Below are 24,426 nucleotides of genomic sequence, written 5' to 3' on the forward strand. Positions count from 1 at the left end.
ATAAGTACGTGATCTGTCAATTGGTGACAGTTCAATGTATAATTAACACTTTAAAAAAATGAATTTGCAACATAGAATTTACACTCGTTATCATTAAGTTTTCTAATAAAAAGCCGTAGAATAATATAATTTAATGAAATACCATATAAAATGTGAGTAATTAATATCATACAGTATGTCAACAAATTTGACAAGCCCGTACTTTGATGTCACGTCCGTATAAAAATTTGAATTTCCGTTTTAGAAATTTTTAAATGCCCTCCTGAATTTGTACTTTTTATTAATTAATTTTAAGTAATTAAAAAGATATTAAATACTAAAATAATGGTTTAGTTGAAATGTTCAGTCATTAAAGTTACGGAAGAAAAATATTTGAACCAAATTTAAATTTCATGAATATTCCCTATTATATTCTAAAGACCGTTTGACACTTCGGAATATCTGATTCTAAAGGTTAGATAACACTATAGTACTATACCTAATCAATCAGGTAAAAATAAAAACGATTTTTATTGAAACAAATACGATTTATTTTTGATCACACACATTTTTTTTTCTTTTTTTGGATACATACACAAATACAACATTATAAATTATAAATTATATATTAAACTATTAAAAATATTTTTAATTATTATAAATAATTAAATTAATTAATAATAATCAATCACACATCTTTTAAACTTTAACATTTTTATCAAGCCAATTTTTAATATCTAATAAATTTCGTTCAAGCCATTTAATATTTGTTTTTACATTTTCAATTGCTTGTTTTCGTGCTGATGCACCAGCCCCAGCATTTGGATACTTAGCAAAGAAATCTTTCATCTATAGAAAAACAAAAAATTTGGTATCAAATAAAAGACGTATGTTATTTGAAGGAAAATTGTACTCCTTACCTCATTTAATTTACGTTCATTAGTGAAGGATTCTGTGATATCTGGTATCATTCGACCTAAATAACGATCATTTAAACCAAATTCTTTGACAATTGCATCCCAGTTATCCCTAAAATATACACAAACATCAATTTAAAAAAGTTAAATTTACCAAAACAGTTACTTTTGGATAATAGGTTAGGTTAGCTTAGAGTGGCTGTCCTGGGGTGGGACACACTTAGACCATAGGGTCCGTTGTGATACCGTAAATGGGTTGGCCCATCCCCGACCACTACTCCATGAACCATTTGGAGTTGTTTAAGAACAGCAGGAGGGCTTTGATGTCGACTGACTTTAGGTCGGAGAGGTCGTCAAAGAGAGGTTGGCTCAAGTAAGTCCATCTCCTCATGACAAGAGCTGGGCAGTGACAGAGAAGATGAGACATTGTCTCCTCCTCGTCACCACTGTGACAGCTCCTGCTGTCGTGTAACACTGTCAGGCCTAAGCGTTCAGCATGCTTGCCGCCCAGCCAGTGTCCTGTGATAGCCGCAACAACTTGGATAATAGTCTAGCGTAAAAGGGATTACAAATGTTTAAAAAAAAATCCAACAGCTGAATGTTTCCGGTGAAGAGAAGTGGGGGTTTAAAGGGGGGGGGGCGTAAATACTCGTCCTATCAAAAAAAGTTAAATGTAATAGTTCTCGACAGTAAAAATAATAGGTAGATGTCACTTTTTGAAAAGCTTACCTTACGTAGTCCCACACAAGTTGAGTTCCAATAGGATTTCCAGAAATGCTTGTTAAAGTTGTAACATAATCTTGGCGTCGAACATATTGTGGATTCCAGGCTAAAGTCAAGTACCTTAAAAACATTTAACGAATTATTTCAAACATCAGGGGCAAAAACGTTCACGTAAGTGAAATAATAAAATAAAATCTACCTCGAAAGTAAAGATGTACTTCGAGCATGAGCTAAACCATTTCGATAAGTAGCCTTGACTTGAGCATCATCTTCTAATAAATAACGTTCCCATAAGATATCCCATTCTTTTTGTGTTCCCACACTCCACATTCCATAGTTAAATACAACGGATCGAATATCCTGATGAGGAACATTTTGTTTATCTTCGACAAAGCTCTTTAATCGTTGTCCAGCTTCCTCTAAACAACGTGGATCTTCAAATTCACATGCAAGTTTTAAAATTGAAATACGAAGATGTCTATAAAAACACAAAGATTTAGTGTAAATTTTTCAGTTGCATTTCCTCCGAAAGCTAACATGTATGACAGATTTATTTCCACAAGGGTAACTGCGACCCTCGATTCTGTAATACTACAGCAGAAAAAATTTAAAGTACGAAGTCAGAAAATTTGATTATTTGACGAAAGAATTACTAAATTTTTTTCCAGAATACATATGATTTCCTTTTTATACCATGTATATATGAAATATACATAGTATATTAATTTTAGTCCCAAGTTTGTAACGCTTAAAAATATTGATGCTAGGAAAAAATTTTTGTCATAGGTGTTCATAAAATCACCTAATTAGTCCATTTCCGGTTGTCCGTCCGTCCGTCCGTCCGTCTGTGGACACGATAACTCAAAAACGAAAAAAGATATCGAGCTGAAATTTTTACAGCGTACTCAGGACGTAAAAAGTGAGGTCAAGTTCGTAAATGAGCATCATAGGTCAATTGGGTCTTGGGTCCGTAGGACCCATCTTGTAAACCGTTAGAGATGGAACAAAAGTTTAAATGTAAAAAATGTTTCTTATCAAAAATTAAACAACTTTTGTTTGAAACATTTTTTCGTAAACATCACTGTTTACCCGTGAGGGTGCCAATTAGGCGGATAATATGTATTATACTTGATTATCAGTTATGTATGTGTCATATGTTTGTATGTGTAATGTGATAAAGAAATCAACACTGACTATGCATGGTATTTCAACAATTAACTCAGTCAATTGTTTGTTTTCACTTGTTTTATCTGATTTCGAGCTTCTTTTTATAAAGTTTTTAATGTACCTGTGTAAATGTGGTTCATTTTCTTCCGGTTCCCAGTTGATTTTTTGTAAAGATGGTTGCAATAATTGCAAGACGAATTGCTAGAATCAAATTCAAAATAATAATATATTAATTTCAAAAAAGCGAAATCACCCCAATCAGCGCTACCGCATTAATACATACCTGGTATTTTGGATAAACTTCTGAATCATGAAGTAATTCTTTTAGTCTATAAAGCGCACTTGAAGCAGTTCTCCACGGAACTACATCACTTTCATTTATTAATTTTTGTGATAATGTTAACGGTACTCCATAATCTAAGCGTTTAGCATAAGCTAAATTAAATGCATCGTTTATTAAACTTGTTCGATCAGCTATACTGAAATTCTAAAATATTAAATCATTTACAAGCAATCCAAAATTCCGATTAAAGTATCTCTAACGACATGAAACAAAAATTCATCTGCTGCTTACTATACTATCTGCACAGACGAGCAATAGATGATAGTATATGTTGTAGCGTTGACAAATTTATTGCACTAATACAACTACTATTTTGAGAACTATACTTTCTCTAGAGAACAGACACTGTCGATTCAACCATCACCTTCATAACATGGGGAACTTTAATGATCCCACTTATAGACCATGTATGAAGGATGGCGAAACCGCCATACATGTTATTTGCACCTGCAGAAATTTGCAGGGCGTTAGATTCAGAATGTTCGGGTCCAAAACCTTGGATCCATCTATCCTGGGAGAGGTGTCGATGGAGAAGCTGTGGGCTTTCTGAGTGGCATCTGGCCTTGACAAAATCATTTAGCTTCATCTAATTTTAATAGCGCCTCCTACCCGAAGACGTCTCGCCTTCGGGTGACAGGTCGTTCTTAAGGAGGGTACAGAGGATTCTTGGTCTAGGTGTTAGGGACCCATCTTTTTACTCCAATAGAAATACCTTAAAAATGAACAGATTATATTAAATTTTTTACCTGATAATTATCAATTAAATTTGACCACAATTCCTTATTGTAGTTCACACGATAGTATCCATTTTGATTAACATTAAATTTAATCCATTTTGTGTTTGGATCCAGTTGGATTTTCACTAGAAAATTAATTTTATTTTGAATAAAAACATGGGGAATTAGTTCACTTGTGTTTAGAATTACTTGCAGTACGAAAATGCAAAAGACAGGTGAGTAAGTCTTAAGCCTTACAGCCAGAATAAGCCTGAAAGCTGGTTGACTCCTAGGCAGTCTCGATTCTGACTGTTTTCATAATTTTACTCAGCCTCTTTTTGGTTGCACCGCTGCAAGGTGGCTTTAAGTTTAATATACTTACATGTATCATTATTATATGGGAAAAATTTTAATTTTGGTTCTGGATCCAAATTTGTTATATAAGTTATAGGAATTGTCCAACGATACCTAAAAAAGAGAAATTTTCTTTAAGGATATTATCGTAAAATAAGTTAATAAGCAGGAGCGCAGACTTTAGGTTGGAGAGGTCGTCAAAAAAAGATTGGCTCTAGTGCGTCCATCTCCTCATGGTACAGAGCTGGACAGTGGCAGAGAAGGTGAGACATCGTTTCCTTAACCTCTCTACTGTGATTGCTCGTAGACCCAGTCATTCAGCGTTCCTACCACTTAGTCAAGTATCCTGTAATAATGAGAAAGATTTTGGATCATATCTGCCTTGTAGTACCACAAGTGAGCCATTTGATAATCTAAATTGGAACTACTGAAATCCGACCCACTTCTTGTTTTAATTAGTACGAATTATTATCGCCAGTTGGCTGGTTGCAACTCCCAGTTATCAATAGTCTCGATAATTACCCATATACGGAGTCTTCTTTATCAGAAACATCGTCAGCATTTAATAAAAATCGCTTTTGTGTGATTTTTAAAACATCCGTAGAATTTTCTGCAACTTCTACAATAATTTCAGGATATCCCATCTGTTTAGTCCATGTGTACATAATATCTTTAACATTCATTTGATCCCCAACAAGTTCTTGTATTGCCTCATATAAATCCTCTGATTTTGCACTTCCATATAAATTTTTATTTAAATATTTGGTAACACCTTGACGGAATACTTCATTACCAACAAAATTACGTAACATTCGTAATAAAGATGCTCCCTAGAAAAATAAAATTTTCATTCGAATTCGATCCCACGGTTCACATATCTATATATTTTATAAATACCTTGCTGTAGGAAATTGCATCGAAAACTGCGGTAATTTCATCGGGATTTGTTACATTTACAACAATAGGATGTGAACTTAATTTTGCATCGGTTTCAAAAGCTCGATGTAATTCGGCAATAATAAATTGGTTTTCCTACGGATCAAAATCATAAAAATGTATTAATTTCTTTTGAGAAACCGAATTTGGAACACATCGACGTTTCTTTTAAATACTTGCCCTTCTGTCCTATTGTGGATGTGGGCAAGTGTCCAGCACTTCCTTTCACCCACCTGTTGAAGGGGCCTCTAAATTTTTAAACTACTGTCAGAGGACTTCAAGATTGTGTGTAAAAAAGAATCCGAAAGTGGCCGGGTCGTAATAAGGAATCCTTGCGTATTGAGAATTGGCTCGACTCAAAAAAGATCCCTGCCGATCTTTTATAGCATAAGGATCCGTGAGCCTAAAGTATTCAGATCGTCAATCATTCCAGAAAAGATTGAAATCCAAATATCCGATAGGTAAAAGGGTTTTTTTCCTCTTAATATCAAAACATGTTTAAAATGTGTCGATCTGGTATGCACATCCCTAAAGAATCTGACATTATGAGGACTCTCTTATTCAATGAGCACTGTGGGAAAGTGTTCCGACACTGTGGAAAAAAGATTCCCTCGAATAGATGATTGACTCGGCTGACGAAAAAAAAAAAAAAAAAAACGTTTCCTTCAGTGTGAAGAAGATTCTGCCCAAATAGGTTCCATGAGGAAAAAGTATCCAAGGCCTTTAATAGTTTAAAAACAGTCCTGGATACAATGTGTGAATACTAGAAACTTCTAGGGTGCTAATATTCTGTTTATTTCTACACAGTTTTGGAATCTAAGAATTGTAGGTATAGTTCAGAACCCATGTAAATCGAGAAATTACTTACCATTTCCCAATCCTTAAAAACTTGATCAACTCCTAAATATTCAATATATGTTGCGAAACCTTCGTTTAACCATAATTCGTTCCACCATTTCATTGTAACTGAAGAAATAAAAAAGAGTTTTAGTAAAAACTATAAGCTCCTGGGTGAGAATATGTTATAATTTATGTCAAAAGCCATCTATGAACAGTAATCAGAAGTTACCAAAGATCAGAATCAGTTATTCGTGTCAGTCCAACACTTCATATTACTGTTGAATTTCACAGAAAAGATTGCTAATTTTTTTAAATCATGAATTCGTTCTAGTAAGAAAAGATCCATGAAAAATAAAGTTTTCAGAAGTACTAAATGTGAATTTCAAAAATTTATACATACCTAAATTTCCAAACCACATATGAGCCAATTCATGGCCTACAACAGTAGCAACACGTTCCTTATTTAATACGGAACTTGTATTTGGACTATACAATACAGCAGTTTCACGGAATGTCACCAAACCCCATGTTTCCATTGCACCCGATGGAAAATCAGGTATTGCTACCATATCTGTTAAAAACATTTTGGTATGTTTTACATTTTCCCATAACTTTTCTATTTGTTATACATACCTAATTTTGGTAATGGATAACTAATTTGGAAATAATCAATATAAAATTGAATAATTTTCGCACCAACTTCTAAAGCTAATTCAGTTTTATTCCGTTGTGCTGGTGTGGCGTATACTCGAAATGGAAATGGTTCACCTAAATTTTTAGGCGGTTGTATTATTCGTTCAGTGTATGCAAAGTCACAAACGATAAAACATGTTAGATATGTTGACATGGGAACGCTTTCTTTAAATGTAACTAATGTTTCGTTCTCATTATATTGCTCTTCATTCTAGAAAATATCGAAATTAATATGTACAATGAACAAGCCGAAAAAAAGTGTCGAAAGTGGAAAATGGGGAACCGAGAGCGATTTTAATGAAACTTTTTGTAACGTATTTATAGGACCCCAAGGAACATTCAACCAACCTAACCTAGTCATTGTCCAAATTTTTCTGATATACTTATTTTGGCTTAAAATTGTCATCTAGTAGATATTTTTGGTCACTGAATACGAATCCTATGTCAGATTACATGAATTCTGTCACGTATTACATAAATCGTGCCATTTTTGACCCAAAATTCCTTTTTTGGCACAAGAACGGAAATCTAAGCGAAAATGGTTTTTCTAAACTATAAATTCAAATGTCAGTTACGTCAACACATCGCTTTAGTAACGCCACCGTTAGGAGAAATGATAAATTAACATGCAAAATGATAAATGGTTTGTCTCTCGACTTGCTTTCACTATATTATAACGTATTTTTCCACAGAAATAATCCGAAAAATGTGAATTCAGCTTGATTCCGATTTAAGTCGTTTTTTTATTAAAAATATGAAAATTTTTTATTAATAATTAATAAAAAAAATGGAATTATTAATTTTAAAAAAACTTCTCTATTATCTCTAGTACAAGATAGAAACGTTATTTTAGAAAATTTTCGCATAACTTACAATTTGATCCATATTTGATAATGCAATATAATTATCATATGTTGGACGAACTAATTTTACTGAATATTTCGCTTTCATGTTGGGCTCATCAAAACATGGAAACGCTTGACGTGCGTATGTTGGTTCAAATTTCGATGTTGCAATACTCCTGAAAATTTGGAAAACAAATGTCAAATTATGGTAATTTGTTTCAACGAGTTCATTATGTAATTTGTATATCATATTGGTAATAAAATTACCTATAAATTATATTAAGATTTAAATTTGTTTATTAGGTTATTTGTATATCATATTGGTAATAAAATTGCCTATAAATAATAAGGCAAGATTTTTTTTTACTTTTAAATCTTTATTAATAATTAAATATTAAATTTAGCTCAAATTATATTTACTTGCAGTGATAATTATGTTTACTTTTTTACTTAACAATTAATTTCGTCATTTTTTTAATTACAAATATTTTTAGTTTTGTTTATTTTTTTTCAGTAAACCTATTTATATTTTGTTCCATATATTTAATTGTATATGTTACCGTTAAAGTGCAAAATTAAAATATCAAATTTTCGATTTTTAAAATTATTAACGTCTTAAGGATGTATGAGCATGGTAGTGTGGGCACAAATTTAATAAATACAATAATTGTTTTGGGAAAGTCCTTACTAACATACCTATATCAAAATTCAAATTTTTATTGATTACAATTAGTTTGATAAGAAAACTTGAAAATTCTTTTACTTTTAATCATATTTCATATATAAAAGTCTCGAGACGTGTTTAGGTCTTTTTTTTTAAACTTATTTAAGTGGTGTTTTTAAAACAATTAACTAAGTTAATTAATATTTTCATTTACCGTAAAGAGAAAATTGTAATTAATTAACTTTACGATAAAATTTAAAATAGTTTAATAAACAAAAATAGAAATTTCATTCGTTCGTAACAAAAAAAAAAAAAAATTGTTTTTTGTAATCAATGGAATATAAATAAATATTAATTAAAATAATTTCGTAATAAAAATAAAAGTTATTAAAAAAATAAAATTTCTCGATTTTAATTCTAAAGCATAATTGATATAAAAATATCAACTGTAATTATTTTCGGATATTGCAAACTTTGCAATTTTTTATCTTTACAATTCGAAAAAAATAACATTCCAGGAATCAAACCTGACTCTTTTGAAATTCATGTCAAGCACCTTTATCAACTGAACTGGGCCACGGCCATCCGGAGAGTCAAAGTTGCGAGCAATTGCAAGCGCAGCGAACTCGATGGCCGAACACCGCGTGCCTTATTTTCCAAGAGATAGATAGATGTAAAGTTGATGATAAGGGGATAGGGTATTATGGGTGGATTTTAAAGTTAGCATTTTCTATATTGCGAGTTAGTCGCAAATACGATGCAATGAAGTTCGGAAAATTTTAAAAGTAAGTTAGATTCGAATGCGGTTTTCGGCATTTTATTCGTTAGAGCGTCAGAAAATTCTATGCGCTTAATTGATTAATAAGAAATAAAAAATATGCTTTTTATAATTGCATTTTAAATTAACCGTAAATATACTAAATTTACAATTCGGTTAATAGTAATGAAAATTTTTCCAAACTTGTTTCACGAGGGTTTTTGGGGTCACTGAAAAAGAATATCGCGTCAGAATTGGTCTCCGAGAGACCTGGTGTCCAAAGTAAACGATATCATAATCGGCTCATGGAATTTTCGGGAAATTCGTTATATAATCGGTACAAACTTGTTACTCGGGGGTTTGTAGGGTCGCACGTATCTGGTACCAGATTCTGTCACGATATTCGTTTTCAGCGACCCCAAAACTCTCGAGTAACGAGTTTGAACCGATTATATAACGAATTTTCCAAAACTCCTGGAGAGGACGGCAATACCGTTTATCCTGAGTATCACTTACACCAATTCTGACGTGATTATCGTGTTCTACGACACCAAAAACCTCCATGATCAAATTTGAATCATTTTCATTTCTATATTAACCGAATTGTGCACATTATTTATGCAAATTGCATATTTTAAAAATTCTTCTACAAAATTTCCTGGCGCTCTAACGAATTGAATTCCGAAAACCGCTTACAAATCTGACTTACTGTTCAAATTTTTCGACCTTCGACCGTTTTTAGTGTTTTATTTCTTCGATTAAGTGATGTATAGAGACGATAAGTGAGGGTATAAGATACGGTCTCTAAATGAATGAATCATTGATTCAGTAAATGAATCATTATCGCAGGAAGATGCAGGAAACAGCTAGTATAACCTAATTCTAATGGAATAAAAATTTTATTTTACCTAGTCTCGTTAGTTTCTTTATTTCTATAAACACTCTTATAAAATCCAACTAATTTATTATTCTGTTTAAATTCAGAACTATGATACACAATTATTAATTCATAAATATCCGGTATCAAGTAATTGGATAACTTTATTAACCATATTTCATCCGAAACATTTTCCATATAATCTAACACTTTCACTATTGGTGTGTTTAACCATTCAATTGAACTATTATTTTTATTATTAACATCACCATTGGTTAATGTTTTCACGGGAAATAATTTCACATCATCAAAAATTAAATATTTCCCATGAATTCGAATCTCATGAATATCATCCGATGTAATATTTATTAAAATATTAACACGGCCATTTAACGTACCATTTTGTAAATTTGGATGTAATATTAAATCATATTTAATCGGTTTTATATCATTCGATAATCGTAAATGACTTCGAATATTACGTCGGGTATTATCCTCGGGTAGATTATCATGATTGATTGCATTATTTTGATCATATGAAATCGAAGCGATATAATAAAGTAAACTAAATAGTAAGACGATTAATGTTAACAAAATTAACGAAAATCCGATTAAACAGCAAATACATGAATTACGTTGTTTGATTTGTAATTTTAAACGTTTTTCATAAATTCGAAAATCTTGATTCATTTTTATTTTTAAAATTTACTTCAAACACAAAATATTAGACACATTTTTTTTTACACTTTGTGATTGTTGAAAGAGAAACACTGACTTAATTAATAAACTTTATATAAAACTGACTTAATTTATTAAACTTAATACACGTTTGAATGGTTTAGAAGTATGTAAGAAAGTGTATTTTTTTGTTTGTTTGTGTTATAATAAACTTGGGAAGTTTAATTCAATCCCCTTTTGATTTTTTTATTTTATAATTTTGTGTTACTTGCGATTTTTATTTGAGTAAAGAAGAGGAACTGTATGTCGGTTTAAATTTGATTGTTATAAGTATTTTACTAAGTAAAATAGAAACGTATTCTTTAAATCAAAGAATATAATACGCTTACGTTATTAAATGTAATACTATAGAGTGCGCAGAAAAAGCAGTTTTTGTGAAAAACATTAAAATAGTGTGTTTATTTACTCATGTTAAGGTTTGGGGTTATTTTTCGTGCGAAAAATACGTAATTGTTAGTTTTCTCCGGGGAAACACGAAACAAAACATAATTTATGCTATCGAGAAGCAAAAACTTTGGTCTGCTAGAAGAAAAATTTTAAGAAAGATTTTGCAAGTTTGGACCTAAAAAAATCAGAAAAGTGGAAATAAGGTAATCTCAAGGCTGGGAAATATCTTGGGCCGCTTTAAAAAAGATTTTTTGTGACAATTTGCTATAAAAAGATAACAGGGTTACATTTTGTGTTAATTACAAATAATTATAATAAAAATTGAATCGCGTCGACAGCGAAAAAAAAAATCGATTATTTTCGATGAAATTTCACGATTTTTTCGGGAAAAAATCAATGAAATCATATTTTTATGGTGTGTTCAGCACGTAAAAAGTGAGGTCGAGTTCGTAAATGAGCATCATAGGTCAATTGTGCCTTAAATAGATCAGTCTTTTGTTTGTTTTCTCTTGTTTTAGGCTATGTTCTACACCAGAAGGAACAATGTCAAAAAAGCAATCTTTGAATTTTTTTTCTATCCGACCAATTTTTTTGTTTCTCGATAGCAGGTACCTTAGAGACATTCCAGGAAATTGTAAAGCCGACGAACTTTCTAGAAAGGGCACAATGTTGTCGGACACAAGCATCAATAGGCATCCGGAAGTTCCATTCGCGAACTGCAGGTAGATCCTTTAAGAGAATATCTTAAAAAGGGCCAATCTTCGACAGAAGAAGAAGCGTATTTGTGGTGCTACAAGACAAATATATGGTTCGAGTACAATCGTAGACGTTGCGAAGATCTTATATCCCTTCCAAGGGCCTGACAGGCATGCTGAATGTCTGATCCTGAAAGTGTATCACGACTACTACAGGAGCTGCCATAGTGACAGGGAAGATGAGACAATGTCTCATCTTTTCTGTCACTGCCCAGTTCTTCCCATGAGGAGAAGAACTTACTTGAGACAGCCTCTCTTAGACGACCTTCCGACCTAAGCCCGTTAGACGTCAAGTCAAATTCTTGCTGTTCGTAAACCCTTTTTCGATACCACAACGGACTCTATGGTTCAAGTGTGTCCCACACCAGGACAGCCACTCTAACCTAAGCTAACCATAGTACCTATGCTTTCGGGCTTTGCCATTGGGTCATTCATATTCTCTTGGGACTACATGTACACGATCAACAATTTTATAAATTGTATTTATTTTCCAAACCATTTAAGACATCTTTTTCATTACTTACAAAACTATTGCCACTTTTTTTTTACGCACTCTATACATATATATATGACTTTAAATATAATTATACCATGCATATATGTAATATGCAAGGTATAATAAGTTTAGTCCCAAGTTTGTAACGCCTAAAAATATTGATGCCACGCACAAAATTTTGCTATAGGTGTTCATAGAATCACCTAATTAGTCCATTTCCGGTTGTCCGTCCGTCCGTCTGTGGACACGATAACTCAAAAACGAAAAAAGATATCGAGCTGAAATTTACACAGCGTACTCAGGACGTAAAAAGTGAGGAAGAGTTCGTAAATGAGCATCATAGGTCAATTGGGTCTTGGGTCCGTAGGATCCATCTTGTAAACCGTTAGAGATAGAACAAATGTTTAAATGTAAGAAATGTTCCTTATCAAAAAATAAACAACTTTTGCTTGAATCATTTTTTCGTAAACATCACTGTTTACCTGTGAGGGCGCCAATTAGGCGAAAATTTTATAATATGTACCATACTTGAATATCAGTTATGTATGTGTCACATGTATGTATGTGTTATGTGATAAAGAAATCAACACTGACTATGCATGGTATTTCAACAATTAATTCAGTCAATTGTTTGTTTTCACTTGTTTTATATTACTTAATAAACAATACGCTCGCTGCTCGCTACGTAAGTAAAGTAATTTAAACTTAAGTATTAATATAAGATTTGTAATTTTACTTGTATAGTAAATTATACAGTTAAAAAGAGTTTAACAAATTGTTTATATAAGTATTCATTGCAAGCAAGTAGAGATAGATTTAAAAATGATTTTATTAAGTATTTATTATAATCAATTTATTTTATTAATATTCTATAAACGAATAATGACGAACGAAGGTGTTGTTTCTCTTTGAACTGGTAAATATCAATGTCAAAATTTGTTCTGTTTTACATTTTAAATTGTTAACAAAAAAAAAAATTAAATTAATTTCTAAAATAATAATCGTTCATTGTCAAATTGTCAATGTTTTGGTGGTATTGATTGATTCAACCATATCCGTGTAGTTTAAATATGTACGGGCATCAAGGCAATACAGACAAGCAATGGGGAGATTCTTGTGGGATCCTTGAGGTCCACACGAAAAGTTCCCAGCTTTATAAAAAATATAAACTCTACCAAACGACTTGACCTAATGTTATGAAATTCTCGATTAGGATAAAATTTACGAAAAATCTTGTCCGATTTTGAAATTTTGATCCATTTAAATCAAATATTGTTTATCATGCTCATACATCTTTAAGTAGGCCTCCATCAAAAATCCACCTGCAGGCAACAACTATTTTCAGTGTATTTTTTTATGGAAAAACTTTATTTCTAATAATATTATCATCAAAATAATAAATTAATAAAAACATTTGATACTTTGTTTGGCATATTTCAAATTGTTATTTAATATTATTTCATATATTAATTATTATTACTCTAGCAAGTTTTTTTCTGTCCTACACTTATCTTCCTTATTCTTTTATCAAATTCCATGATTCACCGCTCATTTTCAATCTTATTATGTCTAAGTTTGACGGAAAATGTACTCATGGTCTAAAAATGTACCCACTTAAGAAAAAATACAAAGTTTATTAGGCAAACATGTTAGTTTTTATAGATGCTCTCCTAAATACTCTAAACATGTAATTAATATTTTTTAATACATGTTCTCCTAATATTAAATTTAAGAACTTTTGATTTTTTGTCATAAGTTTTCAACAAAAATTTTGTTTGGTTTTTTTAACCCACTGGGGCAGGGTAACCACTGGTTAGCCACGGTAACTATGGGAGCGGAATTCCGCACGGATCGAGCTAGTTATTATTATTATTATTATTGTTGTTGTAAATATTATAAATTTCTTTTAAAAAAGTGGGGTTTTGTTGTATAACTAAGCGAACTAACTGTTTTGAAAGTATTTTGTTTTTACATATAAAAAAACAATTATTTTATTTATTACTGTGGTTTTTTATGTAGTATTGTATATAAAATGTACCTGTAATGATAAAAACAGTTTTTTTTTTACCATTAACACAACATTTTAACTAAATAAATCGCACTAAATATAGAACGAAATATGTTCAATATTTCTAATCGAAAAAACCGTTTATCCGATTTTCTGGGGGATTGCGTTGAGGAAAATGCAAATTTTCGAACTTTTTCTGTTAATTTGACTTTATTTCGAGAAAATCTTTATTTTTGTGTGGTTTTTCTGGTTCTCTTTAAAATATTAACAATCAAAGAGCCTAAATGGCCGAGCGGTCTAGGGCGTTAGTCATAAGGACTATTTAGACTTAGGTTGCGGGTTCAAATCCAGGCAGCGGCAGTGTGAACATTTTATAATTAATGGGAGTGCAGAATTGATCACTTGGATAAAAACGAAGTAACCGACTCCATCCACATCAAAAATGTAATTGTAAAATATGTTTGTAATTGAATAAATAAAGATGAACAAATAATGATGTGGGTGGCCTCTGTGATAAGGCGTATTTCATAAAAACGGAGGTTAAATCCCCATTACTATTATTATTAACAATCAAGCACTTAAAATGCAATTTGGTCAAAAGTTTTTTGCGGGATATTATTGAGTAAGCAGTTTTACTGTCGCGGGCTTCCCAATTATATTTAAATATTTCAAAATTAATAGATATTTGTTTTTATTTGTTCAAAAATGTAGGGTAATAAATACATTTGCAAAATTCGTAATTATTTTTGCAAGGTTAGCAATTATCTACCTAATAGGTATTTATTGGAAAAGAAATAATGTTTTAAATAAAATATTGCTAGTGCTTGAGTTTTGATAAACTGAACTTTAATGTTAATTTAAATAAGAAATTTTATAATTTAAATAATTTAAGATTGGCCAGACGGTACACTGTAATCACTACATATTATAAAACAAAGTCGCTTTTTCTGTCCCTATGTCCCTATGTATGCTTAAATCTTTGAAACTACGCAACGGATTTTGATGCGGTTTTTTTTAATAGACAGAGTGATTCAAGAGGAAGGTTTTTATGTATAATACATCCATATTATAGTAGAGTAAGGGGTTAAAATAGGGGTTGAAAAGGATATGCTTAAAAAACTAAAAAAGTTGTGCATCGATTAAGCTCAAATATTGACACGATATACAACCAGCTTCAAAGATCTATTGTTTTTATCTACTTTTAACCTTCGGAGGGTAGAAAGGTGTAGCGAGAAAGTGGGAAGGAACTATCGAATATTTACAAATATACCTAAGTGGGGTATCAAATAAAAGAGCATGACGTGTACATTACAAAACTATTATCCCACCCAAGGAAATGTGGAGGGAGGGGTGCAAGTGGGGATGTTGCCCAGCAAAGCGGGTAGTTCACAGCTAGTTTTACAATAAAATCTAAATTTTTTAAAACAGAAATTACCAAATTTAGCGTCTAACATTACTTGTAGTTGGATTTATGTTAGTTACTAGAATGATACACGTCCGCTTCACAAAAGTTTATCAGAAAAGATGGCCATGAATTGTTTGAATATTACTAGTTTTAATTTTTACAGAAATCTTTAATTTATGGTTCAAAGTGAAGATCATAGATAGAGCAGTAAAATGTCAGATTAAATTTAATTTTTTGAATCTCACGTGAAAATTGTTTTGAGAAAGTATAAAATTTCCAATAATTATTGAATACAATTTTTAACGTTTTCAATATGTTTACTTGACCCATAAGAAAATGATTTTAATTAATAAATAAAAAATAAATTTACAACGATAATTAGTTGCAGAAATTTATAAATTTATTGGCATTTGAAGGTTTTTTCACTGTCTGTCCTGTTTTTATGTTGCATATGTAAATAATTAATTTAATAAAGATTTTAAAGAGATATTAAAATTATATATTTTATTAATTATAGTTAAAATTTATTTTAAACAATATATAATATATTAAATTAATGGTTTGTGACTTTTCACGCTTTAAATGTTTTCAAATAAAACACAATGTGACTCTGTGAATGGTATAAAGTGTTTTTGAAACTATAGAATTACTAGGATACCCACCCGCTTCGCTGGGTTTAAAAGTAAAGATTGATAAAGATTGCTCTCGCTTATCCCCTTTCTGTAACACTCGAAGAAATAATGGTAAGGATTGTTTTACACAGGTAAAATATATGTATGATTTTCTATTTTTTTAAATGTATAATAGTCGTAATTATTCATTGAGTATATCAGAAAAGATGTCCGTGAAATATTTTATATTAACTATTTTTACAGAAATCTGTTATTTATGCTATGTCAAATGACTACTTTTACAGAAATCTGTAATTTATGGTAATGTCAAATTAAATTAATTAAAAAATTTTTTCTAATAATCTTTATAAATTATATTTCATGTGTTATTCTGAAGTATGAGCTATATTGCTGCACAGTTGCAATAATAACCATTCGCTAGTTTTAGCGTGAAAGCGTAACAAACAAACAAACAAACATGAATACTTTCACATTTATAGTATATAGAGATTTATTTTGGAAAATACGACTGTCACCAGTCAAAAGACCAGAGGGGAGCAAGATTGGCCCGTGAAAAATTGCGACACCCTTCACAAAAAACAGCTGGCAGACAAATAAAATATGAGTGACAATTTACTTTCTTTTTATTTATAGGCAATTTTACTACAGATGTGATATACAAATTACATATTGATCACAATTAAATCTTTATATTATGTTTCTAGTTTGTTTTTTTAAATCAGGGAGTCTATTTTTTTTAGACCGTGAGTTGCTTTTTTCGAGATTAGACAATTTTGATATACGATGCACCGTCTAGCCCTCCCATAGTTACGTCAATGTTTCGAATATGGCAGTTCATAATCGTGAATTTCAATAGAAATATAGAAATATTATTACAATAATTTTATAAACAAAACATAAAAATATTTTACCATTTTGTTATAAGCCTTTCTAAACCTGTGATCGATTTTATTACCTGATAAAGATACACAACTTAAACTCGTAACAATTTCAATAAAAGAGGTGTTAAAATTTAACATATTTACAATATAGATAATTATTATGTATTCATTAATTTATTATTTTTGTTCTAGTTATTTAAATATTTAGATTTAATAATAATAAAGAGAGAAATTAGTAAAATGAATAATAACAATTATTAAAATATTAAAATATTATACCTAGCTATGGTGAAATATAATCTTTTAAAATTTACATAATTTATTATTCATTTAAAAAACACAAAAACATAAAAATAAAAAATAAAAACAGAATAATAATAATATAACTTCACTTTTTAATTTAGGAACTGTTACAAGTTTTCTCTCATTCTCATTTAATTATAATTATGATAAAATTCTTATTCGCACCGTGCGTGAGTTTTTTTGGAGGCGTTTCCGATGGATTGCCTGTGCTGTACGAGATATTGAAAGTCGTTTTCATGAAGGTTATAAAGAAGGAGAACGATCGCTACGTGTTAAAGCATTAGCGCGTTTGTCCCTGAAAATTTGTAGAATTTATAGTTCATTTTTCAGCCACCAGCCGCGCTGTCATCAAGAAGTAGTATCTGCGAAGTTAGCTGTTTATGAGTACAAGTAGATGAAGTTAGTTGCATAATGTACAAATTGATATATCATTTCAAATTAGCGCACAGCAGCCCGCTTTTATTGATACTACTTAGCGGTCGAAGCGCCTCACTTATTTTATCCATATTTCGGGGACAATATTTTCTATAGCGACCGTTCTCCTTCTTATAACCTTCATGGTCGTTTTCTCAAAATTGAGGTTATGTATCGGGCTAAAATTTACCACTCTTGTTTATGATTCTAAGTTACATCTTTTTCTAGAATTTCAACTCAATTAATTCATTTTTCGAAAAGTTATCACAGAAAGTTGAAAATGTGAGGTTACAGCGGTTTTCTGGAGATTTTGAGGTTATTTTGCAATGTTCAGGGTTCGATAGCAGGCAAGGTCAATGCAGAGATATTTAAGAAAACGTCACCAAAGAAAACAATGTAGAGATAAAATCTCGTTCAGAAGGTCGCGCGGATCTCTCCGGGATCGGAAAACTCCTTTTCCGTATTTTTTACTCCAAAATTATCAAAATGCACTAATTTTATCCAACTAACAAGGAAAGAAATATCCGAAATTCAGCCATTCTAAAATGAACTCTCGAAAGAAATATAAAACTAGGTTAGGTTAGGTTAGAGTGGCTGTCCTGGGGTGGGACACACTTAGACCATAGGGTCCGTTGTGATTCTGTAAATGGGTTGGCCCATCCCCGTACACTACTCCATGAACCATTTGGAGCTGTTTAAGAACAGCAGGAGGGCTTTGATGTCGACTGACTTTAGGTCGGAGAGGTCGTCAAAGAGAGGCTGGTTCAAGTAAGTCCATCTCCTCATGACAAGAGATGGGCAGTGACAGAGAAGATGAGACATTGTCTCCTCCTCGTCATCACTGTGACAGCTCCTGCAGTAATCGTGATACACTGCCAGGCCTAAGCGTTCAGCATGCTTGCCGCCCAGCCAGTGTCCTGTGATAGCCGCAACAACTTTGGGAACAGAATATAAAACTAATTTTGATGAATTTTCTCACTTACCTTTTTTCACCTTTCTCACTAACATATTCACTCCAATAAAACCCATTAATTTTATTCTTCATAATACCATCATAATCCATAATCACTTCATATTGTTCACCTTCTAACATTTCTTGATTTAATTCTATGTTCAAAAATTCACGATCATCAAGCGTTTCAATTATATTCATTATTTTTATCGAATCCTTTTTATCCGTTGTTTCATTTTGATGTAACGATGAAACCGTTGATAATACACCACCTTTGTTTAAAACATTTATTCGAATCGAATTTCTATGTATATTTAAACCCTTCGAATGTAAAACAATTTCATTTGTCGAATGAATCACATTAAATTTAATATTAATTCGACCACTAAAATTACCGGTTACTAAATTCGGTTTTAATAATATATCATAATGATCGGGTCGTAATGTATTTGGTAACATATAATTCACCATTTTTTTAGATGTTTTTAATTGTTGTTCTTGATTAATTGTTGTGGTATGAAAAAACACTAAAAATAGAATAATTATTATAAATAATGTTATTGTTATTAATAATTGTTGTCTTGCGAAAGGACACATGTTTTTTTTCTGCCCCCGTTTCAAGAAATTTCATTAAGCGTTTACATTTTAATAAAATTTTTGTACAATTACTCAAGTTTTTTTTTGGAAGCTTTTTAGTTCATATTATGAATGCATTTGAGAAAAAAATTTCGTCATTTTATTTAAGTTTATTTTAATTACTCACTAATTTTATGTGATATGCAAATAAAGTTAACTGAGTTAATTTTTGGAAAAAGATAAGTTGTATGTTTTTTATATACCCATCCGCTTTGCTGGGTTTAAAAGTAAAAATTGATATAAATTACTCTCGCTTATCCCCTTTCTATAACACTCGAAATAATGGTAAGGATTGTTTTACACAGAGAAAATATATGTATGGTTTTCTATTTTTGTTAAATCTATAATAGTCGTAATTATTCATTGACTATATCAGAAAAGATGTCCGTGGAATATTTTATATTGACATTTTTACAGAAATCTGTAATTTATGGTGATGTCAAATGACTAATTTTACAGAAATCTGTAATTTATGGTAGTGTCAAATGACTACTTTTACAGAAATCTGTAATTTATGGTAATGTTAAATGACTACTTTTACAGAAATCTGTAATTTATGGTAATGTCAAATAACTACTTTTACAGAAATCTGTAATTTATGGTAATGTTAAATGACTACTTTTACAGAAATCTGTAATTTATGGTAATGTCAAATGATTACTTTTACAGAAATCTGTAATTTATGGTAATGTCAAATGACTACTTTTACAGAAATCTGTAATTTATGGTAATGTCAAATGACTACTTTTACAGAAATCTGTAATTTATGGTAATGCCAAGTTAAGCTCGGGTCAAGCTAGTATTTTAACATATTTGTGTAAAAAAATTGCCTACACATTTTAAAATTTTTGGATGAAAAAACCTCCTATGTATACCATAAAATTTACAGGCCCGGTTAAAGGTTTTAGTGGCATTTTGAGCTTTTTTCACGTTAATTTAAGATCAGTGATTCAGCCCACATATAAAACAAAAATATTTAAATATTATAGGTAGAAATAGGACCAGCAATCTTCTGAATAGTTTTTGTGAACATTTTTTACAATACCTACTCTGATAGATGCCCGAAGAAAAAAATTTGTTTAAAATTAGCAAAAACTAAAATTTTGATTATGTTCCTAATTAACTTTTCATCATTTTACTTGTATTAATATCAGCTAAACCCTTCTTAATTAGCGGAATTAGTCGAAAGTTTATCATTTATTTAAAGGCATTTGTAAAAACAAATATAATTAAATTGGTTTTATGTGCAAGGTGAAATTTTATGATATTTTAATGATAGCAAAAATTTATTTCCGACATATTTTTAGTGCCTCTAGATAATGAGAAAAATTTGAAGGTAATTTCAATATTATTGGACTAAGTTTGTAGTTTTTTGATGTAGTTTCACATTTTTACGAGTACTATGATCAATTCGATATTAATGTTATCCCATATTCATTCAATTTTTTTTTTTTAAATTAGAAAAAGACTTAGTCAACTTAATGTGCCTCGTTCAAAAAAAAAAAAAAAAAAAAATCGTGCAACAGATATTTTAATTATTACGATTAATCATTATTTTATTATCTTATTCTCGGGTAAATCCGATTCAACAAGGGTCAAATAATTATTACAGTTTTATTATCTGATTGTGTTAAAATAAAATTAAGAATTGTTTAAAAAAAAAAATGCACTAAGTATATTTGATTTTTAAAACAGGATTTTGAAAAATTATTAAAAATGCGAATTTATTCCCATAAATAACGAAAATATGAGGGTGTCTTCATCTTAAATGCGACACACTGTAGAATTCAGATAATAAAGAAATATAAGTAATCTAAATATTATATTAAAATAAAATAAATAACGGATATTTTATTTGTAATAAAATTAAAATAAGTGAATCATTTTCATTGATTTACTGAAGAATTAAGTAATTCATTCCATTACAATGTAATAATCATATTTTTAATAAAAAAAATTAAATAATAAATACAGTTGAACCTCTGTAAAGATGTATTTTCATCATGAAGGTTATAAAGAAGGAGAACGATCGCTACGCGCTAAAGCATTAGCGCGTCTGTCCCTGAAAATTTGTAGAGTTTATAGTTCATTTTTTAGCCACCAGTCGCGCTGTCATCAAGAAGTAGTATCTGCGAAGTAAGCTGTTTATGAGTACAAGTAGATGAAGTTAGTTGCATAATGTACAAATTGATAGATCATTTGAAATTAGCGCACAACAGCCCCCTTTTATTGATACAACTTAGCGATCGCAGCGCCTCACTTATTTTATCCATATTTCGGGGACAATATTTTCTATAGCGATCGTTCTCCTTCTTTATAACCTTCATGATTTTCATGATGACACTGAGTTTGAGCGTCAAATTAGGTCACGTGGCCTGTTAAGATCGTGCTGCCATCTTGATGGAAAAAAAAATTTCAGCAGCGTCAAACAATGCTTACCTTTTTACCATTTGGCAGAACGGCCTAAAATGACTTTTTATCATAGAAAATATAACCTATTTTATTATCAGGATTAATTTTGAGAGTATTGGATAAATATTTTAGTAAGACGAGAATTAAAATTTTATTTTCAATTGATTGCCATTTCCAAAGAATTTTTTTGAACAATTGATAATTATATTCACCACCCATTATGGATATGGTTGTCTACCATTACTATGTTTCTTATTAAAAATGAGGTTATGAACTAATAAACTTTTTTTTGTCGCTCCTTTTTACAATTTGACGCTGCACATAGTTCTATTTTTTTTCAGCTAAGTGAAATCCATATTTGTCGCTCAAAGCCAGCGTCAAGCGTCATCATGAAAAAATACATCATAAGAGAAACAAGAAATTTATTTATTCGACTACGAAAGTAGTTCAACTGTATCTATTGTTGAAAGGTTGTTCAATTTTATTATTTAAAATTATTTCTTTAATTCTGATTCATTTTCGATTTATTCGTATTTTTATCTAAACAATTTATATTATAAAAATAACAAAAAAAATTGTTAATATGATACATTTTTTTATGAATCATCAAAAATATTAATTGTATTTAGATCAAGCTATTGTGTGTAGGATTTTCTCATCTCATAATTATGTTAACACTAAAGAAAAAAATGTTTCATCAGCTAAATATACGTAATTTTAACAATAGGGTATTCTACTATTTTTGAAAAAGTACTTCAAACTGTTGATTTTGCTAATAAAAAGCCACAAAAAATTTATTTCGGAAAAATACACACGCTTTCTTGCCAAAAACTTTAATTAAATTTTAAACATTTTTTAAACTGTCAAAAACGCGGGCATCCAATTCGATGACGTAATATCGGTATCATTATACGAAATAACACAAACAAGTTTGACAGATATATTCATAGACATCTGATTTTAATAAATATAAATACTTATTATCTATGGATATATTATACCCAGCTGTCTACACTGAACTAACTGATGGTCTATGGCTCACACCGATATGACATCACAGTAGGGCTTACCCGCGTTTTAGGTCACGTGATATACAGTTTACTGAATTCGGGCTTCCTGATTTTAACTAGTACGAATTATTATCGCCAGTTGCCGAGTTGCAACTCCTATAGTTTTCTAGCTGTGACATCGTGAACGTTCATAAACCAAAATGAACGAAAGTAATGCCCAAGAAAGAGTTGGCAAATCATCAAAACATCAAAAATGTTTGACGTGAAAGGACTTAAAAGGACATTTCAAAAATTGGCTAGTTTAGGAAGTTAACAGTCTTCTCATGCAAATAAGTGGGCAATGACAGAGAAGCTGAGCCATGGGAAGATTCAACGACTCTTTCTCCTCAAATTCCCAGCGTGTTTAAGCATTGTGGGTCATTGTTCCAAACGTTCAGCGTGTTAGGTTTACGGCGAAAGAAAAATATTTATATTCTTTTAAGCAATCGATTTACGTGGTTATTTGCAATTATTTTAATTTGATTGGCAATTATTTGAAATCGATGGGAAAAAAATTGTGGAATAGTTGCATTCGTTTGTCGTGGAGATCTTTATTTAAAGATAATTCTATGAATCTAGGTACTTCCTATAATTCAATAGATTTGAAAACTGAAATTTATAGCAAAAATTACAATCACACTATCACGAAATTAAAATTAAAAACTTTCTAAATAGAATTAAATTGTTATTATCAATTATTTATACTTTATCATGACAATAATATTATCACGCCATAATAAATTACTATCCAAAATTACCAATCTTGTATAATATCATTATTTTTTTGTATCCCTGTATAAATACGCATTCTATCGGATGAAAAATAAACTAAAAGTATGATAAGTGACTATTAAAAAAAATTTTGAAATGTTCTAATTTCTAAAGACAACAAACTAAATTATATTTTTATTACTTACAATTTTATTTCGATTATTTTAAGGTAATTAATTAGAATTATAAAATCGAAAATTAAATTATTTATCGAACATAACCACTAAAAATTATTACTAGACAAACACATTCGTTGTACAATGACACTTCAAAACACACCAGAATGAAATCTTCGCTTGATATCAGACGAGTGTAATTATTTGTTAACAGACCGGTAGATAATTATTTTTAATAATATAATTATAAATATTTTAATAAACAAATACCAGTTTTGAGATAAACTGGGACACACACATGTTCGAAGGAATAAAATTAATTTTTTTTTTAAATTTACTTACATTTATGCCGTTTTAAGTGAAAAAATCGATTTATTTTGATTGCGTTTAAAAACATATTTTATCTTGAACAAAATTTTAGTTTTTATAAAAATAACTCACTGACAGATAATTCAGAGTTCATTGCCTGCAATAAAATAATTGTGGATAGCAAAAAAAAAAAAAAGGAGTGACATTATTTTTAATTTTGTAAAATAAATTTTTTATTTTTAATATAAATAAGAATACAGATATGGGGAAAAAAAAATAAATTAATATATATACATTTATTTACATATCGAATAGAAATTTAGTACCGAAAAATATATTTCAAAAAAAATA

General features: G+C 30.3%; 1 protein-coding gene across 1 annotated transcript; it reads right to left on the reverse strand.

Moving 5' to 3' along the window:
* Positions 1-678: 678 nt before the first annotated feature.
* LOC123290391 (glutamyl aminopeptidase-like) lies at positions 679-19,313 on the reverse strand. Its single transcript, XM_044870556.1, has 15 exons — positions 18,814-19,313; positions 7,542-7,689; positions 6,609-6,879; positions 6,376-6,546; positions 6,004-6,101; positions 5,097-5,231; positions 4,722-5,029; positions 4,228-4,313; positions 3,876-3,991; positions 3,070-3,273; positions 2,908-2,987; positions 1,819-2,097; positions 1,626-1,739; positions 900-1,008; positions 679-828 (listed from the first exon to the last, which is right to left on the reverse strand). Exons 1-15 carry the CDS (start codon positions 19,251-19,253, stop codon positions 679-681), a joined length of 2,709 nt encoding a protein of 902 aa, XP_044726491.1. The 5' UTR covers positions 19,254-19,313.
* Positions 19,314-24,426: the final 5,113 nt, after the last annotated feature.

This window comes from Chrysoperla carnea, chromosome 1 (assembly GCF_905475395.1).
Source record: "Chrysoperla carnea chromosome 1, inChrCarn1.1, whole genome shotgun sequence".
NCBI lineage: Eukaryota > Metazoa > Arthropoda > Insecta > Neuroptera > Chrysopidae > Chrysoperla > Chrysoperla carnea.